The sequence below is a fragment of the Mus musculus genome, chromosome 8, assembly GCF_000001635.26.
Source record: "Mus musculus strain C57BL/6J chromosome 8, GRCm38.p6 C57BL/6J".
NCBI lineage: Eukaryota > Metazoa > Chordata > Mammalia > Rodentia > Muridae > Mus > Mus musculus.
The window spans coordinates 45,872,300-45,890,062 of record NC_000074.6 but is presented as its reverse complement, the minus strand read 5'-3'; the positions used below and the strand labels follow the sequence as shown (position 1 = coordinate 45,890,062).

At 43.9% G+C, this 17,763-nt stretch overlaps 1 protein-coding gene across 2 annotated transcripts in view; it reads right to left on the bottom strand.

Annotated features, from left to right (window-relative positions):
* The window catches only part of Pdlim3 (PDZ and LIM domain 3), a 34,149-nt gene extending 29,573 nt beyond the window's left edge, over positions 1 to 4,576 (bottom strand). For both annotated transcript variants that reach the window (NM_016798.5, NM_001374652.2), the window contains exon 1: positions 4,391 to 4,576. In NM_016798.5, coding sequence (NP_058078.1) covers positions 4,391 to 4,483 — 93 coding nt within the window. In that variant the 5' untranslated portion in view covers positions 4,484 to 4,576. The remainder of the gene's footprint in view (positions 1 to 4,390) is intronic.
* Between the last annotated feature and the right edge of the window lie 13,187 nt (positions 4,577 to 17,763).

Here is a 17,763-nt window from a genome sequence, read left to right as displayed (position 1 = left end):
CGTCTATGAGTTTGCATCATTATGTGTCAGGCTTGTGTCATGTGTCGGGATATCTAACATGCTTATAGAGGAAACAGAAGGTTACCTAGGCTGGAACCAGTGTAACCTCAGACCTCAAACCTTGGCTCTGTGACTACCTCCATCAGCCAGACCCCACTTCCTAAAAGCTGCGCAGCCTTCAACAGTCCCCAAGACTGAGTGTTCAGAACACAGTGCAGTAGGCGGCACTTCAGACATGAACTGTAATGTAACACTCTCTCTTAAACCGAGTGTCCCAAGCCTACATTTTTTTATGTTACACAAAATGTAGTGCAGAGGTTGTCTAGAAAATCTTGGGTCTGATAGTTTATTTTCTGCCTTTTGATGTGTGTGTGCATGTGTTTCTTCAAATTATACTAAACTTTATTCCACTGATTAGTGGGTTTGTGAATAATTATGGGACAGAAACTCTTTGTGGTAACTCTGTGAACGGCAGTTTCAGTAGATGGCGTGGGTAACATATGTTGCCTTAAAGCAGGAGAACACAGGAGACAGACAGTTCAGCAGCCTGGAACCCTGATTTTGGATATGTATGCTCCTCCAGTGATATTGCGTTAGCCTAGTTTCTTTGCCTGTAGATTATACACACGCACCCCACTCCTAAAAGTGTATTTAACAACCTTAGAACCCTCTAGAAAACTGTGTTTTCTAGCAAATTCTTAGGAGAATTTTCTATTTACTATCTTACGTCTATGTGTAATGGATTATGCATACAATTAAAGCCAGCTGCATTGTGGGAACGACATGTGCAGCCATAAGATAAGCACATATCCTAATCTATCAATCAACATAGAGAACTACCTAAACCCTATGACCCTTGGTAACCGACCCCCTCCTCTCCTAAATCCTATAAAAAAAAGGCCCACCCCAGTGAACAGGGTACTTGAGTGGTCTCACTCATAAGGCTCCTTGGCAGCCTTGACAGTGTCTCCCTCTCTGAGCTGTACTCAGAATAAAGCAATCTTGCTACTCTTGCAAGTCTATGGGAGCCGTTATTTTCAATTCTTTGGATTTGAGGCCTAAGCTTCGGCAGCCTTGGCTCAGACCCTACAAGCAGTAGCTCTCCCACAAGCTCTGGCTGCAGCTCCATTGTCTCCTAAGGAGCAGGTGCTTACTATGTGCAAGCTCCTTGACTTAGCATGAGGTTATATCCCAAGCAACTGCAACCTCTTTATGCAGCTGGAGACACCTTAAATCAACCAACACTGAATATACCAAACCTGCAGAACGTCCTGTTGTAGAGCAGTGCAATACACTGTAGAGGCTCACGGTTGCTCTGCCGATTGGTTGGCACTAACCGTGGCCTTTTACCACTGTCCAGCATCAAGACAGAGTCACACACTGTCAGTGGCTAGCACAGGCAGAGACGGAAAACTCTTAAGTATGGTCTGACTTGAAGGTGTCACTTTCAAACCATTATAAAGTGGCAGTGTCATGAACCGAGGGCCCTGCACAGTCTGCATTGATACAGCACCAGACAGGCAGGGGTACATCCAATCTAGCTTGTAGGAGGACCAAAACAAATTTAGATGGCTTGAGAAAATGGATGGAACTTCTTATGACAGAAAGTATGGCATACTTCAGTTCTTTGTGTCCTTAACAAAACAGACAATTACCTTTTTTTGTGGGGTGAGTATTTTGAGAGCACAATCTACTTATTTATGACAATAAAGTTATGTAAAAGGTGAGCAACTTAGTCATTTGTATTATAGCTATATTTATTTTATAACATATGTGATATACCAGGTGCTGCTATGTATTAAACAGTTTCCGACATAAAAGGTTCCTGCCCTTGGGGAGCAAGTGATGGAGTCAGATATGCTTAAGTATCTTGGGTATAGACAAGATAATAAGAGAGGATAGGCAGAAAGCTATGTATGATTATGCAATAGATGAAGTGACCATCATTAGAGGATTAGAGGAGGGCTAGGTTTTCATGGGCAGAGTGGACCACGGGGTAGGGCTGGAGAGAAGAATTCTGGGAGAGAGTGGTGTGTATCAGAAGCACAGCCATGCCAACGAGATCATAAACAGCCCTGAGCTGTGGCATCACTGTCCTTGTATGGAGTGAGAAGAGGAACAGGAGACGCAGGGAAGAAAAGAAGTCAGAACAGAGAGTTAAACAGCCACGCAGAAGAGCCCACCTTCTGTTGTCTAGAAGCTAGTGATGTCACTGAAGGATGCTTAATGGGAAAAATGGACAGCCCACTGCACCTTTCAAAGGCGGATGGTAAGAATATGCAGGGTGACTTGGAGACTATAGGCAGGCTTCTGGGCAGGACGTTATGATATCTTGAATAAAGGCAGCAGCCCGAAGAACAGCGCCACTGACAAATTGCATGTCACTGGGGACAGTGAGGGACATTTTTCTCATGCGTAGACTGAAGTAATAGAATAATATTAAATTTACAAAATGGAATGACTGCCTAGCAGCAGCAGATACTTTTCACTAACACCTCTGAATTTTCACCCAGGTGACTTCTCATGTCTCTGTAATTATTATGAACGTAATATTCTTAATAAGAATCCACAAAGGCATAAAAGCCCAAGTTAAGTGGGCTTGCATTGATTTAACAAGAATCCCTGATATGTATGGCTTTGGGGACAGTCGGGGTGGAACAATTCGGTGGTATCTGTTCCCTAGAAGTTAAAACCATCGGAAAGGTGTATTTTAAATAAATAACATCTGGTTTATTATTGAATCAAGTGCCCACAGTTGTGACACACATTAGCTGAGTTAAAAATCCAAGACAGAATGGCTCTTCAAATAAAAATGTCATGACATCAAATACATGGTCTTTGTAGTCTGAATGCAGATGTAAGATTGCACTAAGATAAATCTTGCTTTAAGTGTCAATGATCCCAAGCTTCAAACATGTGATTCATTAGACAGATATGTTACAGAGTAATAGTAAGATAATTCCTTTATAAATTTTCTCCAAGGGTCTTTATGACATAATCCATTCTTTTGGATTTAATTTAAATATGATGTATTCTTTGTTAGCATTCAAGAGCTTCTGTTACTTAATATGAGCAAGTGGGACCTTATAAACTAGGCATATTTCTTAGAGACAGTGGAAACTGTTTTCTTTGGTAAATCTATAAAAGGAATGGCTTGGCCCACACCATGGAAGCATTTTCTGCTTAATTTACTTAAGAGCATTTCTGGGGGGATGTTTTAATGTCTCATATAAAAACACATGTCAGATGTGTTTACATGTTTTTTTGAAAAATGTAAAACAAAGCTTGAGATGAGCCGTTGTATGCAACCCTATGATACACGCTTTGGGCTTCTTCAAAAGCTTAGGGCGCCACAAATAATATTAATGTGTGTACAGTGCCCTATTCAAAACCTGTGATTGATCAGGTTATAAAGCATGTATTCATAAAATATAGCATGAGCAGAGAAGCATAAAATAAGAAAACCATAACACTTGGAACATAAAATGATAACATTTAAAAGTTTGTGCTTTCACGTTTCGAACGGCTTGCATGAGTAACTGAAAAGATTGCTTTCAAAAGTTGAGGAAGTTATCAACTAGATGCTTAACAATTACTCTAGAAATTTGCTGACAGAAAAGGAACCCTGGGTTTCATTTTTACACCCTCCTTCTTGTTGGGTTCTGCTTAAGATACCCTGGAATAAGGCAGTTTGGTTTTTTGCTACTACAGTCTTCCTTTTTAAAGTTATTAGACTGAGTGGTTGCTCTCTATCAGGTAAACTATAGCCCAGGTTTTCTTTGCAGTTTGAGTTATAGGTAATGCTTCGTCAGCCAAGTTCCAAGCTTTGGAAAAATATTTATCCAAAATGCCTGGAAACGGAGGAATACACATTAGTAATATTTTCCCTGTCTGGCTGATATGAGAGGTTCCGACTTGGCCAGTCCAAGCTGTGCCCTGAGAACAGTACCCTGCTGAAGTTCCCATCCAGGCAAGAAAACTGCTCAGATGCAAGTGTAGAGCCACCAAATAACCACTAGAGTGACACCTCTTTCTTGCTCTCCATATCTGATGTGTGTGTGTGTGTGTGTGTGTGGTGGGGAGCCAAAAGCACCCCTCAGCTATGGAGCCCTCCTCTGAGCCCAGCACTGTCAGTTGACCTTTCTGGCTAATGTGGCTGGGGACCAAGGAAAAGGGATGCAGAGTTTGTGAGCTGCCTTGATTAAATCTCAGAACTGCTTTGCATCCTCCAGCTTGTTGCTGAAGTCTAACTGGGAGCCAGAAGCTCAGGCCCCCGCCAGTGCACCATCCTGCCTCCCTCCCTGGGTCTCTTGGTTTCTCTCTTTAACTCCAGGGCTACTCTCGGATGCCAGGTGACCTGTAGCACAAAATCAGAATGGAAAACACCTACCCTGGTGATGACCAAAGGCTGATTGAAGTCTATGCCCCCAGAGAGTCTGAAGCCCCAGGGCGCAGGACCCGGGAGAACTACGTTCTGGGGCATGGTGCCTTCCCTCGAGTGGGTCCAGCGACGGTGGCTCTGCAAAGCGCTTGTCTCGGAACCGGACAACCTACTTAGCTCCTGGGGCTGCGACCTAACTGGGAATGCTGTCCCGGAGATTTATCCCTGCTGCGAGTGACGTCACTGGCCTCCCCTCTTCCCCGCCCCCTCCCACCAAGGAGAGCTCCAACTTTGGAAGTGAGAGACAGCGCCTGGTCAGAGGCGCTCCCAGCTGGGTGCAGTCGCCCAGACCTCTCCCCGCCCAAGGAGGCTTCGGGTTACAGCTTCCATCATTCCATTAAGTAACACCTGTCCTCCTGTTTATCGTCTACTTGCTCAGCGGTGCACTTTACTGGGAAGTTAAAAGCAATCACACCGCAGCCTCTATGCTTTCAATTAAAATAAAACCCAAGCACAACCAGGCACTTAGGAATTTAGCAGTTTTGTGCACGCGTTGATGTTCTCTCTTAGTATCTAGCTTTGGTCAAGTTAAAGTCTTCATTTCTTTCGGCTGTAAAAACAGGAGTAATTATTGTACTTGTAGGAGTATTGGAAGGATTTGGTGGCAATAAAATGAAATGTTTCTGTGCAGCGCCCCGCACAGCATAAAAAACAAAAAAAGTCGAGTATTTCTATAATTAAAATATATGTTCCCACGCAGATTGTGCTTGTCTTTGTGATACAGAAATGACTTTGTTATCTGTGAAGTTTACGCTCGGAATCACCCCCTCTTTTGCCCTGCTTACCCCTCAATATCTCACCGCGTGCTAAGTACGTTTCGTTTTAAGTTTGGGCTACATTCACAACTATCCCAGCCGCAGGCGGCAGCACACTGCTTAGACTCTGCATGTTGGACACGGCTGTTTAATACATGGAGGCAAGAGTCAGGACGCCTCTCTGGATGCTGCAGCCAAAATGAAGGTGTCTGTGGGAGTGGGAGTAAAGGGGACCCAGAGCAGAGCACTTGCAATAGAGCATTCTGTTCCGATGTACTGGGAGAAAAGAAAAAAGTGATTTAAGAACCCGTAAATGGAAGGAATCCGTCTGGGAAAGTGGAAACGGCAGAAGGTCACCAAGGAGATTTGTTGGTCACCTCTGTGGTCCAGGTGTGGTAATGATTGCTTTACCTGTGTCTTTGTGCCTTTGTTTTGGCTGGTGTCATTTCTCAGGCTGGCGAATAGCTTCTCTGAATTGGAAGAGCTCACATCAAATCCTATAGCTAACAAATGGTAGAAGTAAAATAAACAATCCAGGTTAGCTCAACTCGAGGGTCTGCTTGGACCAGGAGGAGAGGTGTGTGTGTGTGTGTGTGGGGGGGGGGGGTCTGGGTAGCATCCTGGTTTAGATGTAGTGTAGAATCAAGTGTATCTGGTGCTATGGGTTAGGATGCTCTGATTCTTAAGAAGAGAGGCAAGGATGGGGAAAGAGAAGTGTGAATTGCCTAAAACCCGAGAGAAGGGTCTTGGACTTAACGAGCAAGCACAGGGTCATCCTGGCCCAGGAGAGCAGAGCACTTGCAATAGAGCGTTCTGTTTGGACGGTGCTTGGAGCAAAGATAACAGATCCAGGAACCTGTAAATGGAACAAAACAGTCTGGGAAAGCTCAGGGCAGGAATGTCACCAGCCCACCCAGAGCCAGGGATGGCACCACTCCACCCACTGTGCTGGGCTGCCTGGGTCTCAGGGGATAGAAAGGCCAATTTTCTAGATCCAGGTATTTTCCAGTGTCCTACTTTGTTGAATTATCAGTAAAATAAACATAACATGTTCTGTTGATTTTGTCTACTGTGAATAGGTGTATGATTATAGACCACGTTTCCTCTGTCAGTCACTGGCTAGGTTGTTGTACACCCCCACCCTGCCCCACACCTCTGTGTGCACCCACATATACACGCATGCACAGCTACACACACACAGATGTCTGCACACACAAATAACTGTTGCAAAAATAATGAGATGTTGTATAACTGTCATCACCAATTATTTAAACCTATCTCATGATTTGGCTAATAGGTCCGGTTGCCCCCCCCTCACTCTCTTTCTCTCTCCGTATATATATAATCATTGCACCAAATATTTGGTGCCATTAGATCAGAGCTTCTTCAACTTTTTCCATTAATGACTCATTTTTATTCAGGAAATTTGATATGAACCTGAATATACATACATACATACATACATACATACATACATACATGCATACAAACACACATACATATTCCATACATACATATATAGTGGGGGTTGGTTCTAATATTGTTTGTGTTAATTCAGCTCCCCAAATCACACAGGAACCTTCACATCTGTGCTGAGGGTCCCTGCCCACAGTTGGCTCTGACTGGGAAGTACCATTGCCAGTGGCCAGTGGCTGGGCAGGGAGACAGAGGCAGGACTTTTAGGATTCATGGGCAAGAAACACAAGGATTCCACCATGACAAGGGCATAGGAGACAGACCACACAGGGAAGGTGCAGGAGGGAGAGACAGCAGGAATGTAGGTGCAAAGGGGAGAGCAGCCCCAGAGGGCTGCCCTGTAGGGTCCAGGGCAGCAAAGATAAAATACAGATTTAGTAAGTATTTACTCAGGAATATCGGAGGGGAGTGTGTTAGCCACGTGGAGGTTCAGGAGTGGCCAAGCTACTGAGATAGTTAAGGCATATTAAAATATAGAGGTTGCATTTGTGTCTTTTCATTCACGAATCCAAAATATTTGGGTGGGTGTAGAGGAGGCCTACAAACCTGCTGGGAGCATAGAGCAAATTTGATAATTATCGGTTCACATATATACATATAGCATATATACACACATATGTAATATAAAGTAAGTTGTAAGCCAAAAATTGTTACTAATAAATCATAAAGAAATCTACTTTAAAAATCTTCAGTATGCATATATTCTTGTAGCAAAGCAAGTTTATACAAATGAGATGGGCATGCTTGTTTATTTTTACATACATTTAAATCCTGCCTGAATATTTGGTACTGACAAATGCAGGCTATCTTTTTTTTGAAATATTTATTTATTAATAAGTACATTGTAGCTGACTTCAGACCTACCAGAAGAGGAAATCAGATCTCATTACCGGTAGTTGTAGTTGCTGGGATTTGAACTTAGGACCTTCAGAAGAGCAGTCAGTGCTCTAACCCACTGAGCCATCTCACCAGCCCCAGACTATCTATTTTTCAGAGTTGAACACTATTTATAATTGTGAAGGCTTAGAACTTCACTACCCATGAATATGTAGGATTGAATGATACAAACATGTTTAGGGCCATGTCAGAAAGTTTTGAAAATTCCGTGCTAATTTCAAGCCAAAGAACTATTTAGTAATTTTCTATCATTTGAGTCTGTGACTTAAACCACAATTTTCAAGTCGAATATCCTAAGACCTGGTTGCATGGTCTCATTCATTTTCAATCCCCCTTTTCTCCCTGGGAAAGGGAACAGCAGAGCCCTGTTTTATAGAGACAATAAGACGATGATAGAAAAACATTACAAGCATTTGTTTTCTGTATAAACCATTATGCTTCTCTAAAAACAGGAAGTGCGTGTAATGTAAAAACACCATGCTCAGGCAGGCAGGCTTTACTGGGGTTGCCTGGCATGACGGCACATGCAGTGCCAAGTGCACATGCGTGTTCAGACCCCAAACTAGAACACAGCCAGGAGTCGTAACATGGGCCAGTCCTTGCAGAGACACTTCGGACTTATTACTTGTTTGATTTTGAATTTGGGGGTTTCTAGTGTTGCCTTTTTTGGTGATCGGCACCTTTCATTTTATGAAACCCATATGCAGTTACAGCACACAGTTTGATAAGTTGTGCTTTGACTTGAGAGACAGCGGGCAGTTAGAAGCATTTGTCGTATAGCCGTGAGGAGTGCAGTTCATATCTAGCATCCATGTAACAAGCTGAGCATTTGGCAAATGCCTTTAACCATTGCTTCAAGGTGGACACACACACACACACACACACACACACCATTTTTTAAAAGCAGTTGTGGTGTTGATACAGGCAGCATTGATCCAATAGTCATATACTATCTAGTGGGTTCCTACAGTTTTGCAGAGTAAGGAAAGAGGGCCAGCCTCCCTCTATCTGGTGTCCCTGAGGTCAGCAGGAGGGTCCCCAGAGATGACTGACAAGGTCGAAGGGATAGCAGCACACATCACTTACTCATTTTCACATGTTCACTTTATGTTTTCTTCGTTCTTAAAGGAGACTTCAGAACAGCATACTTGTATATTGTATTTATAATTTTAAGTTTTATTGAAAGTATTTTTCATACAATCTATTCTGATGGCTGTTTTCCTCTCTCCCAACTCCTCCTGAATCGTCCCTAACTCCCTACCACCCAAATCCAAACCCTTATGCTCTTTCTTTCACTAGAAAACAAACAACTAAACAAAGAGACTAACAAACGGTAGTAGGGCAAACAGAAAAAGAAAAGAACCAAAGAAAATGCAGGTAGACACATACACACTCTGCTCTGTCTCTGTCTCTGTCTCTGTCTCTCTCTCTGTCTCTGTCTCTCTCTCTCTCTCTCTCTCACACACACACACACACACATACACACACAAGCCACAAAACAACAAAAATTAGAAAACATAATATACAAGCAGAAGGACTTTAAAAAATGTCTAGACAAAGTATTATGAAACAAAAACCCTTAAAAAATACCATTGAATTTGTTCTGTGTTAGCTTTCTATTTCTGGGCACGGAGCCTGCCCTTAAGTGTAGTTTGTATACCCAAAGGCTGTTGGAGAAAACTAGTTTTTCCTTTGTCAGTGGTTGTCAATAGGAGATAGCTACTAAGGGATGGGAGCTTGTGCCCACTTCCCCTCTCAGTGCTCTGGCCCTATCTGGCTTAGACCTGTGCATCCTGCCAAAGTCTCTGTGAGTTCATACGTGCATCAGCCCTGGTCTGTCTGGAAGTCAGTTTCCTTGTGGTCTTCCATCCCCGCTGGCTTTTACAGTACTTCCTCTTTTGCCTAGATTCGTGAGCCATGAGGGGAGGGATTTCATGGAGACCAATGGGACTGAGTGTTCCAAGGTCTCTTACTCTCTGCAGATTGTTTAGTTGTGTCTCTGTATTTGTTCCCATATACTTCACAAGGAGGCTTCTGCGGATGGTTAAGCGAGGCACTGATCTATGAGAAGAGGAGAATGTTGTTAGGCGCTATCCAATTGCTATGTTCTTTAGCAGAACAGTGTTTTTGGGTTTACCCCAGATCCATGATGTATCTGGTCTCAGGTTCTCAGCCATCCAAGCAGTGTTAGGCACGAGTTCCATCTCATGAGTGAGCCTTACATCCACCCAGAGAGCTGATGGTTTCTCCCATAGCTTTTGTGCCACTATTGCCCTGGTGTAATGGAGTAACAATGACATAATCCACTGTGCTTGGGAAAGATGTCAAGAAAGGTTTGTAAGGTTGGATGCAGGTGGGCAATGCTACTGGGTAAAGCCTTATCCTTTTGGGTCTTTAGTTTTTTGAAACATTTACCTGGCTGGCCCAGCACTCACTGTAGCGTCCAGCCTGGCCTTAAATTCACAATCCTTTGTCTCAGACTCCTGAGTCCTAGGATTGCCACCTGTTCCCCATGCCAGAATTCTCCTAATTTCTTGTCATTTTTTTCCCCAAGGAAATAATTGAGCCAAGAGACATGGGAAATTTAACAGAAGTTTATTTAGCAAAAAGCAAAACAAACTATTCCAGAGAAAAAGGAGTGGGGCTAACTTGAAAGGTGATACTGGCCCACTGAGTTCTGCTGTGTAGACTTTAAAGACATTTTCTATGGTTCCTTCTTCCTTCTGATGCCATCATTAAGTGCATCCCTTTGGCTACAACATTCACCCCATGCTAAGGTATATGCTCCGGGACTCAATATGTCCCTGTGATTTTTTTTTCCTTCATCAAGATGCTCTTTGAGGGACAGGGCTAGTCATTGTGAAAGTGCTCTGGTATCTGAATTTCTAATATGGTGGGAAGCATCTAACTGTTGCCATTGAGTCACAAAGAGCTATTTTTAATGATCAAGAGGCAAAGTTACCAGGATATAGCATCGTTTCCCTGGTTACCTGACATCTGACGCCCTGATACTGTCATATTCTACTCAGTCTCAAAAAGGGTATCGGTGCTCAACAGCCTTCTCCTTCCCACCAACATCTATCTGTCTAGCCGGCTATTTTAAAAGTAACCGTTTCTTTCGGGTGTCTTCACTGGGGCAGGATTAGGAGAGAAAACATAGTGCATACATGGGAAGGCAAGAAATATAAGTTAGGAAGACACAAGTAATTTGTCATAGCTAGAGGTTGGCAAATGTGAGGTGCAGAGCACAGGTGGTCATGGTCTCCAGGGACCACACCAGAGGGGATTTTGATGGCACACTAACTTTTTTTTTAAGTTTATTCCATGAAAGTTTTAAGAATTTTAGCCAATGGAATAATGATCAGATTTTATACTTATATCATCATAGAAAGGAATAGGAAGCCGGAGTCCAGATGAGACAATACAGTGGGCCTGGGGAAGATGGAGTTCCCAGAATGGGAAACAGTGGGAGAGTATGGGAGTCCTTAAGGGGTCTACTGACATAGCCTGAGAACAGGTTTCACATAGAGATTTGGAGAGGTTGGCTCTCAACCTGCTGTTTGAACTTCATGTGAATGGTAGAATTTTTCATCAGGAGAGAAAATTTAATAAACACAGTGAGATGTTTTTACTTTAATTGGGAAATGGTAGATTAAAACTCTATTTTGATGGCACGGATTTTGAAACGCTTGTGGAAGACCTGTGCCAGGTAGTTTCCCAGTTAAAACACTAAGATTTGGAACCAGATTGCTTGGGTCGCAGAATAGCTCCATTGTACTTCTTGATCCACCTCCATGTGCATTGTTTAACATCGTTTTTAAAGCCTCGATGATAACATGTAGGAAGGCAGTCTCCTCAAGTCCTCACTCAGATGTGGAAACTATAGAGGCTGACCTCATGCAAGTAGAGAAGAGAGTGGTGGCTGCCAGGAGATGGGAATGGAGAATGGAGATGTGATTGGGTTAAAAAAAGAGAAAAGCCAAAACAAAACAAAACAAAACAAAACAAAGAAAGGAGCAAAGAAACAGAAAGGAAAGAAGGATTAGCTGCCTATGATCCAGTGGGATGAAAGAGTTCTGGTGCTTCCAAAGCAAACAATGACTGTTGAAGATGATCAGTACATCAGCTACTTCTTTGTGACCATTATATGTTGAACACATGCATATATTACAGTCTCCTGTAAATGCATACAACTATTATATACCAACTGAAATAATTTAAAAAATATTTCCAAATAGTAGCACTAGTAGTTTTGATCTATTGTGGGGCTTGTAAGACTTAGTACATATCAGATGCTTAGAACTGTGTCTCAAGTCTACAAAGTGCTTATAATTATATCCTGTTTTTTTTTTTAAATAGTCATAATGACAATCAGTTGGAAACGTAAGTCTAGAGCCAAGCTTGAGGTGACTATCTTGAAGCTATGTATAATCTGTGGCGATGGTGATCAGATGTCTTTTCACAAAGCCGTTGCATATTGGTTGAATCTTCATTTCAAGGGATGGCATGTGTTTCCCCTCACTCTGAACTTGCATAGATGTGTGACTCATCTCTCACAGGTGAAAATGATACCGAGTGGCTTCTGAGGCCAGGTCACAAAACACCACACAGCTGCTGCCTTGTTAGTCATAAAACCCTGCCCTCAAGTCCCAAGCCAGGGCGCTGCAGGAAAGCCTAGGCTGCACGGCGAGGTCACATGTTAAACCAAGTCCCAGTCACTCTACACTAGTAATGTGGACCAGGAAAGATTCCCCTATCCAATCTGTCTCAATCCATTTGGGCTGCTGTGACCAAAACGCCATTGGCAGGGAGCATAACAAATTACCAAACTCTCCTGTTTCTGCAGCCTGAGAGTCCAAGATCAAAGTGCTGGTAGATCTGGTGTCTGCCGAGGTACCAACTCCTGGCTGGCAGAGGGCTTCTTTTTGCTGTACCTTGCACCTTTAGCTCAGTTCTCTTCCACTTTTTCTAGGGACACTAGTCTCATTGTGATTCCCCTACCCACAAACCCTATCCAAACTCACTTTCCCCTCAAAGGTTCCACTCTATAGTATCCCTGGTACCACTCCATTGAGGTTAGGGTTTCCAGATACAAACATCTGGGCTTGCACACATTTTGCCCACACGTCTAGCCTATAAGTTACCCCAGACCCGAGTCCTCTTAGCTTAGGCTCAGATGTTTTGAGTAAAGAGGACTCAGTCTCACTGTTCCCTCTCCAGGGTCTTGGCCCACCGTGTGTGAGAACATAATAGCATGGGCTATTTAAAGCTCCTAAATATTAGGGTAATTCTTTTACGCGGACAACAGTAGCAGATGCCGGAAGAACATGCTCATAGAAATCAGGCATGCAAGGCCAGACCAGATGTTTACTGATTTAAAAATGAGAGACAGTAGAAACAGAAGCAGTGAAAGCACAGGGAAAGAAGATGTGGGTGGTGGGGTTCCTCTGACAGCAGGTTTAGAGCACTAACATGGAAGGCAAGCGAGGGGGGAAAGGTCAGGGAGAGAAGCCCAGTATCACAGGATGCCGGACAGACTTGGCGATCATGAATGAAGTTTCTGGAGGGTTCAGAGCCATGCTAACAGAACACTGAGGACGGAGGGAGCCTGCCATGGGTGGATGTAAGACATCCTTGCAAGGCTTATTAATGACAGGAGAGGGAGGAGAGCCCTGGGAACAGCATCGATGGGGATGATGCTGAAAAGAAAATCCTCCCCCTCTCTCCTCTCCCCTCACTGAGTACTTGGGAGGTTGAGAGGCTGAGATAGCCCATTGCCCATCTTGATGAGACGCCTCACTAGTGTTTCAATGCCTATAGGATAGAGCAAAAATGCTAAATGATTGCTCAGAGGAACTCTCACTGCCTGATGCAGGCCATACTTGTCTCAGCCCAGCAGACACTGCACAGACTAGCCATGGAGTGGACTCCACTCCGCCCCCATAGTCCTCTATATCGGTCTTAGGTTAATGCCCTTCTCCCCTTCATTTTCATCTTCGCCCCCCCCCACATGCTTTTCTTCTGGGTCTGTTGTTAAGGGAGGACTATCCATTTGTCTAAATCTGCCGTTTCCCCTCAGCCAGCTCAATTTTTATATGCATTGAAACAGATTAGATGCTTTTTAGAAATGTAAATTTCTGGGTTCTTCATTCAAGAGATTTGAATTAAATTGTAAAGTCCAAATCCGTTGTGGGTGGTCTGTAGACCACACATTAAGAATCTGTAGCTCAAGTCAACACATGGGATTCTAATTTCTTACATACGTACACACACACAGTCTTATACTGTCCCTTCTTTCTGGAATATTTTCTTTTGTCTATAACATCCCATTGTCTTTTTACTTATTCTGGGAAAACTCAATTGACCATCTGTTTCTAAATTAATCTTTCTCCTTATTTAACTTCTATTTTACTGTTTTTCTTGTGTGATGGCAGGGAATCAAATCGAGGTCTTCACACCTGCCAGAGAGGTATTGTACACCCAATCTTCAGCTCGTATATGTGGTCTCCATATAACATTATTTTGACTTTAACTTTCCTTCCAGTTAGCCAAGCACCTAGCAATGGGCTGTAGGCACTCGGAACTAAACAATGAACTAAACACCGATCTGAAATTTGAGAGGCACATATTTATATTAGGATAACTTTTCCTGAGGGTGATTTTATTTTACATCCCCTCTCAGACATGGGGCTGCATTTCAGGGAAGAGCTATGTTTTTTAGAATCTACCATACTGACAGCCCAGAGCTGCTTGTCAGTGATTAAGTGGAAGCAGCTTTTGGATCTGGGATTTGTTGTACAAGGAGGCCAATCCGTTCCTTTTAGCTCCTTCAACAAAAGGCTGCTCCTGAGGAATACCTTCCTTGAGAATGGCCACTATGCCTATTGTTCATGCTTTCACTTCCCTGAGCTTCTCTTGGCTCCGTGGCTGCATTTGCATGGACTTGCTGGTCTGGCTGGACAAACCAGCACATTCAAGGTCCCGGGCAGCCAGCCAGTGCTTCCAAGCCCTTCCCCGCATTGTGTCTGACTTCCTCTTTGGTAAAAGCCCATGTGATTTTCATGCTTTGGAAGATTTGGGCCCTTGTGAAATCTCTCCTGGGGAATTAGGCACACTGAATCCCGTGCTTTGTCTGCACTCTGTCCTGGCAGGAGCCTTCTATTGTTCCCCCATTCCCACGTCCTCTCCTTGAGACACACGGGATGGTTCAGCTCAAGTTCATTGGGTAGTCTGCTCTGAAATGTCGCTGAGTTTTTCCACTGTTTGTTCTGAATTAACTAGTAACAGTCAAGGGAATCATTAGAAGGCTGGGAGACATGAATTGGAGCTTTGTGGTGTGAGCAGGGGCCTCTTCTGACTACCAGATCCTGTGGCTGAAACGGCTGCCATGTTAATACCAACTCTCTTGTTGATACACAGTTGTGAAGAAAGAAGGTGTGTGTGTGTGTGTGTGTGTGTGTGTGTCTGTCTGTCTGTCTGTCTGTCTGTCTGTCTGTCTGTCTGTGTGAGACACACAGCAACAGCGACAGAGACAGAGAGCCAGCGGGGTGCGGGGGGCAGGAGAGGAAGAGGAAGAAGGAGGGAGGGGAAGAAGGTAAGAGAGATATAACAGAAATAGAGAAAGAGACTGAGAGAAGGAAAGGAAGGGAGAAAAAATAGAGAGAAATTAACTTAAGCCTATTTCCCCACTTAAGGAGATTTCTAAGGGGCCATTTCTGTTTTTATCTTTTCTGGATTATCCTCAGGTTGGATTTCACTTTGGAAGAGAGTACATCATTTCCTGCCATCAGCAGTTTGAAAAATGCTTATTAGGATGGGGTAAAAGGGCTTTAGGAGGGGGGACCAGGAAAGGGGATAACATTTGAAATGTAAATGAAGAAAATATCCAATAGAAAAAGAAAATAATAATTATAAAAAAAGAAGAAGAAAATTCTTATTATTTGTAGTAGTATTGCTGAGCATCAGTTCAGGTTCTGTTACCGTAGAGGAGATTAGGAGGACTACCAGGAAATGCTTTGCAAAGTGCTAAGCAGTTGCCATGGTCATTGTTTCTAATTCTTTTTTTTTTAATTAGGTATTTAACTCATTTACATTTCCATTGCTATACCAAAAGTCCCCCATACCCACACACCCCCACTCCCCTACCCACCCACTCCCCCTTTTTGGCCCTGGCGTTCCCCTGTACTGGGGCATATAAAGTTTGCGTGTCCAATGGGCCTCTCTTTCCAGTGATGGCCGACTAGGCCATCTTTTGATACATATGCAGCTAGAGTCAAGAGCTCCGGGGTACTGGTTAGTTCATATTGTTGTTCCACCTATAGGGTTGCAGATCCCTTTAGCTCCTTGGGTAATTTCTCTAGCTCCTCCATTGGGAGCCCTGTGATCCATCCATTAGCTGACTGTGAGCATCCACTTCTGTGTTTGCTAGGCCCCAGCATAGTCTCACAAGAGACAGCTACATCTGGGTCCTTTCGATAAAATCTTGCTAGTGTATGCAATGGTGTCAGCGTTTGGATGCTGATTATGGGGTGGATCCCTGGATATGGCAGTCTCGACATGGTTCATCCTTTCATCTCAGCTCCAAGCTTTGTCTCTGTAACTCCTTCCAAGGGTGTTTTGTTCCCATTTCTAAGGAGGGGCATAGTGTCCTGCAAAGCTGGTTTTATAATCCTAGGGTGCAGGGACCATGGAAAAATCAGGGAATCCTGGCCAGTTGGAGGCCAGCATGGTTCTGCTGAGGCCTGCCACACCCACTTAAAAAAACTGGATATTTTCTTTCTTTACATTTTAAATGTTATTCCCTTTCCCACTCCCCCCACTCCCTGAACCCCTATCCCAACCTCCCTCTCCCTGCTTCTATGAGGGTGTTTCTCCACCCACCCACTCACTCCCACCTCCCACCCTCAGTTCCCCTACACTGGGGCATATATCGATCGAGCCATCACAGGACCAAGGATCTCTCCTCTCATTGATGCATGACAAGGTCATCCTCTGCTACATATGCAGCTGGAGCCATGTGTACTCCTTTTTTGATGGCTTTGTCCCTGGGAGCTCTTGGGGGACTGGTTGGTTGGTATTGTTGTAAACCCCTCCAGCTCCTTTGGTCCTTTCTCTAACTCCTCTGTTGGGGACCCCATGCTCAGTCCAATGGTTGGCTGTGAGCATCCGTCAAGGCTCTGGCAGGGCCTCTCAGGAGACAGCCATATCTGCCATACCTCCTTTCAACATGCTCACTTTCTTAGACTTCCTCATACTTTGTCTTGAGTGGACACATATGAACACAATCATTGATCCTAGATTCCATTGATCTTCACTGTTGGTGCAAGTGTTTGAATTTGTGGAAGGCTATCCGAGTTATTCTATTGAAGTTTTATTCTCCCCATGTGTCTTAGTTAGGGTTTTATTGTTATGAACAGACACCATGACCAAGGCAAGTTTTAAAAATGACAACATTTAATTGAGGATGGCTTAGTTTCAGAGGTTTGATCATTATCATCATGGTAGAAACCATGGCAGCATCTAGGCAGACATTGCTTTGGATAAGCAGCTGAGAGTTGTACATCTTGATCCACAGGCAGCAGAAAGAGTCTCCATACCATGTTGGATGGATCTTGAGTATAGGAGACCTCAAAGCCCACCCCCACAGTGACACACTTCCTCCAACAAGGCCACATCTACTCCACCAAGACCTCCTAATAGTGTCACTCCCTATGAGCCAAGCATACAGACACATGAGTCTATGAGGGCCACACCTATTCAAACCACTACAGCAGGGAAGAAGGTAGAGTCGTCAGCCACAGAGAAGCCTGTGCTTTCTGTGGGTAGGAGCCTGGAAATTCCTTCCAGAATGGGTTTCAGACACTTAGAAAATCTCCGATCTTTCACTGAATGGCATTTCGCTCGCTGGGGTTAATTGGCCTTCCACTGGCCATGTTCCTCATGTGCTTTTAATGACCCCAGAGAGCAACCAGAAGAACCAGGGTGCGTATTCACAACAGAAACCCATCAGAATCTATTCTTCAGTAACAGAGACCATGTGTTCTGAAACATTTCTATCTGGAGTCCGTTTATCATCTCCATAAAAACATTTCAGAGAACAGAGTGGACAGCACACCCCGGGAAATTCTACAGGGAGCTCTGGCTGTAGATGGCTGCATGCCTGGCCTTGGTAAGTCACCAATCAAAGCATGCATG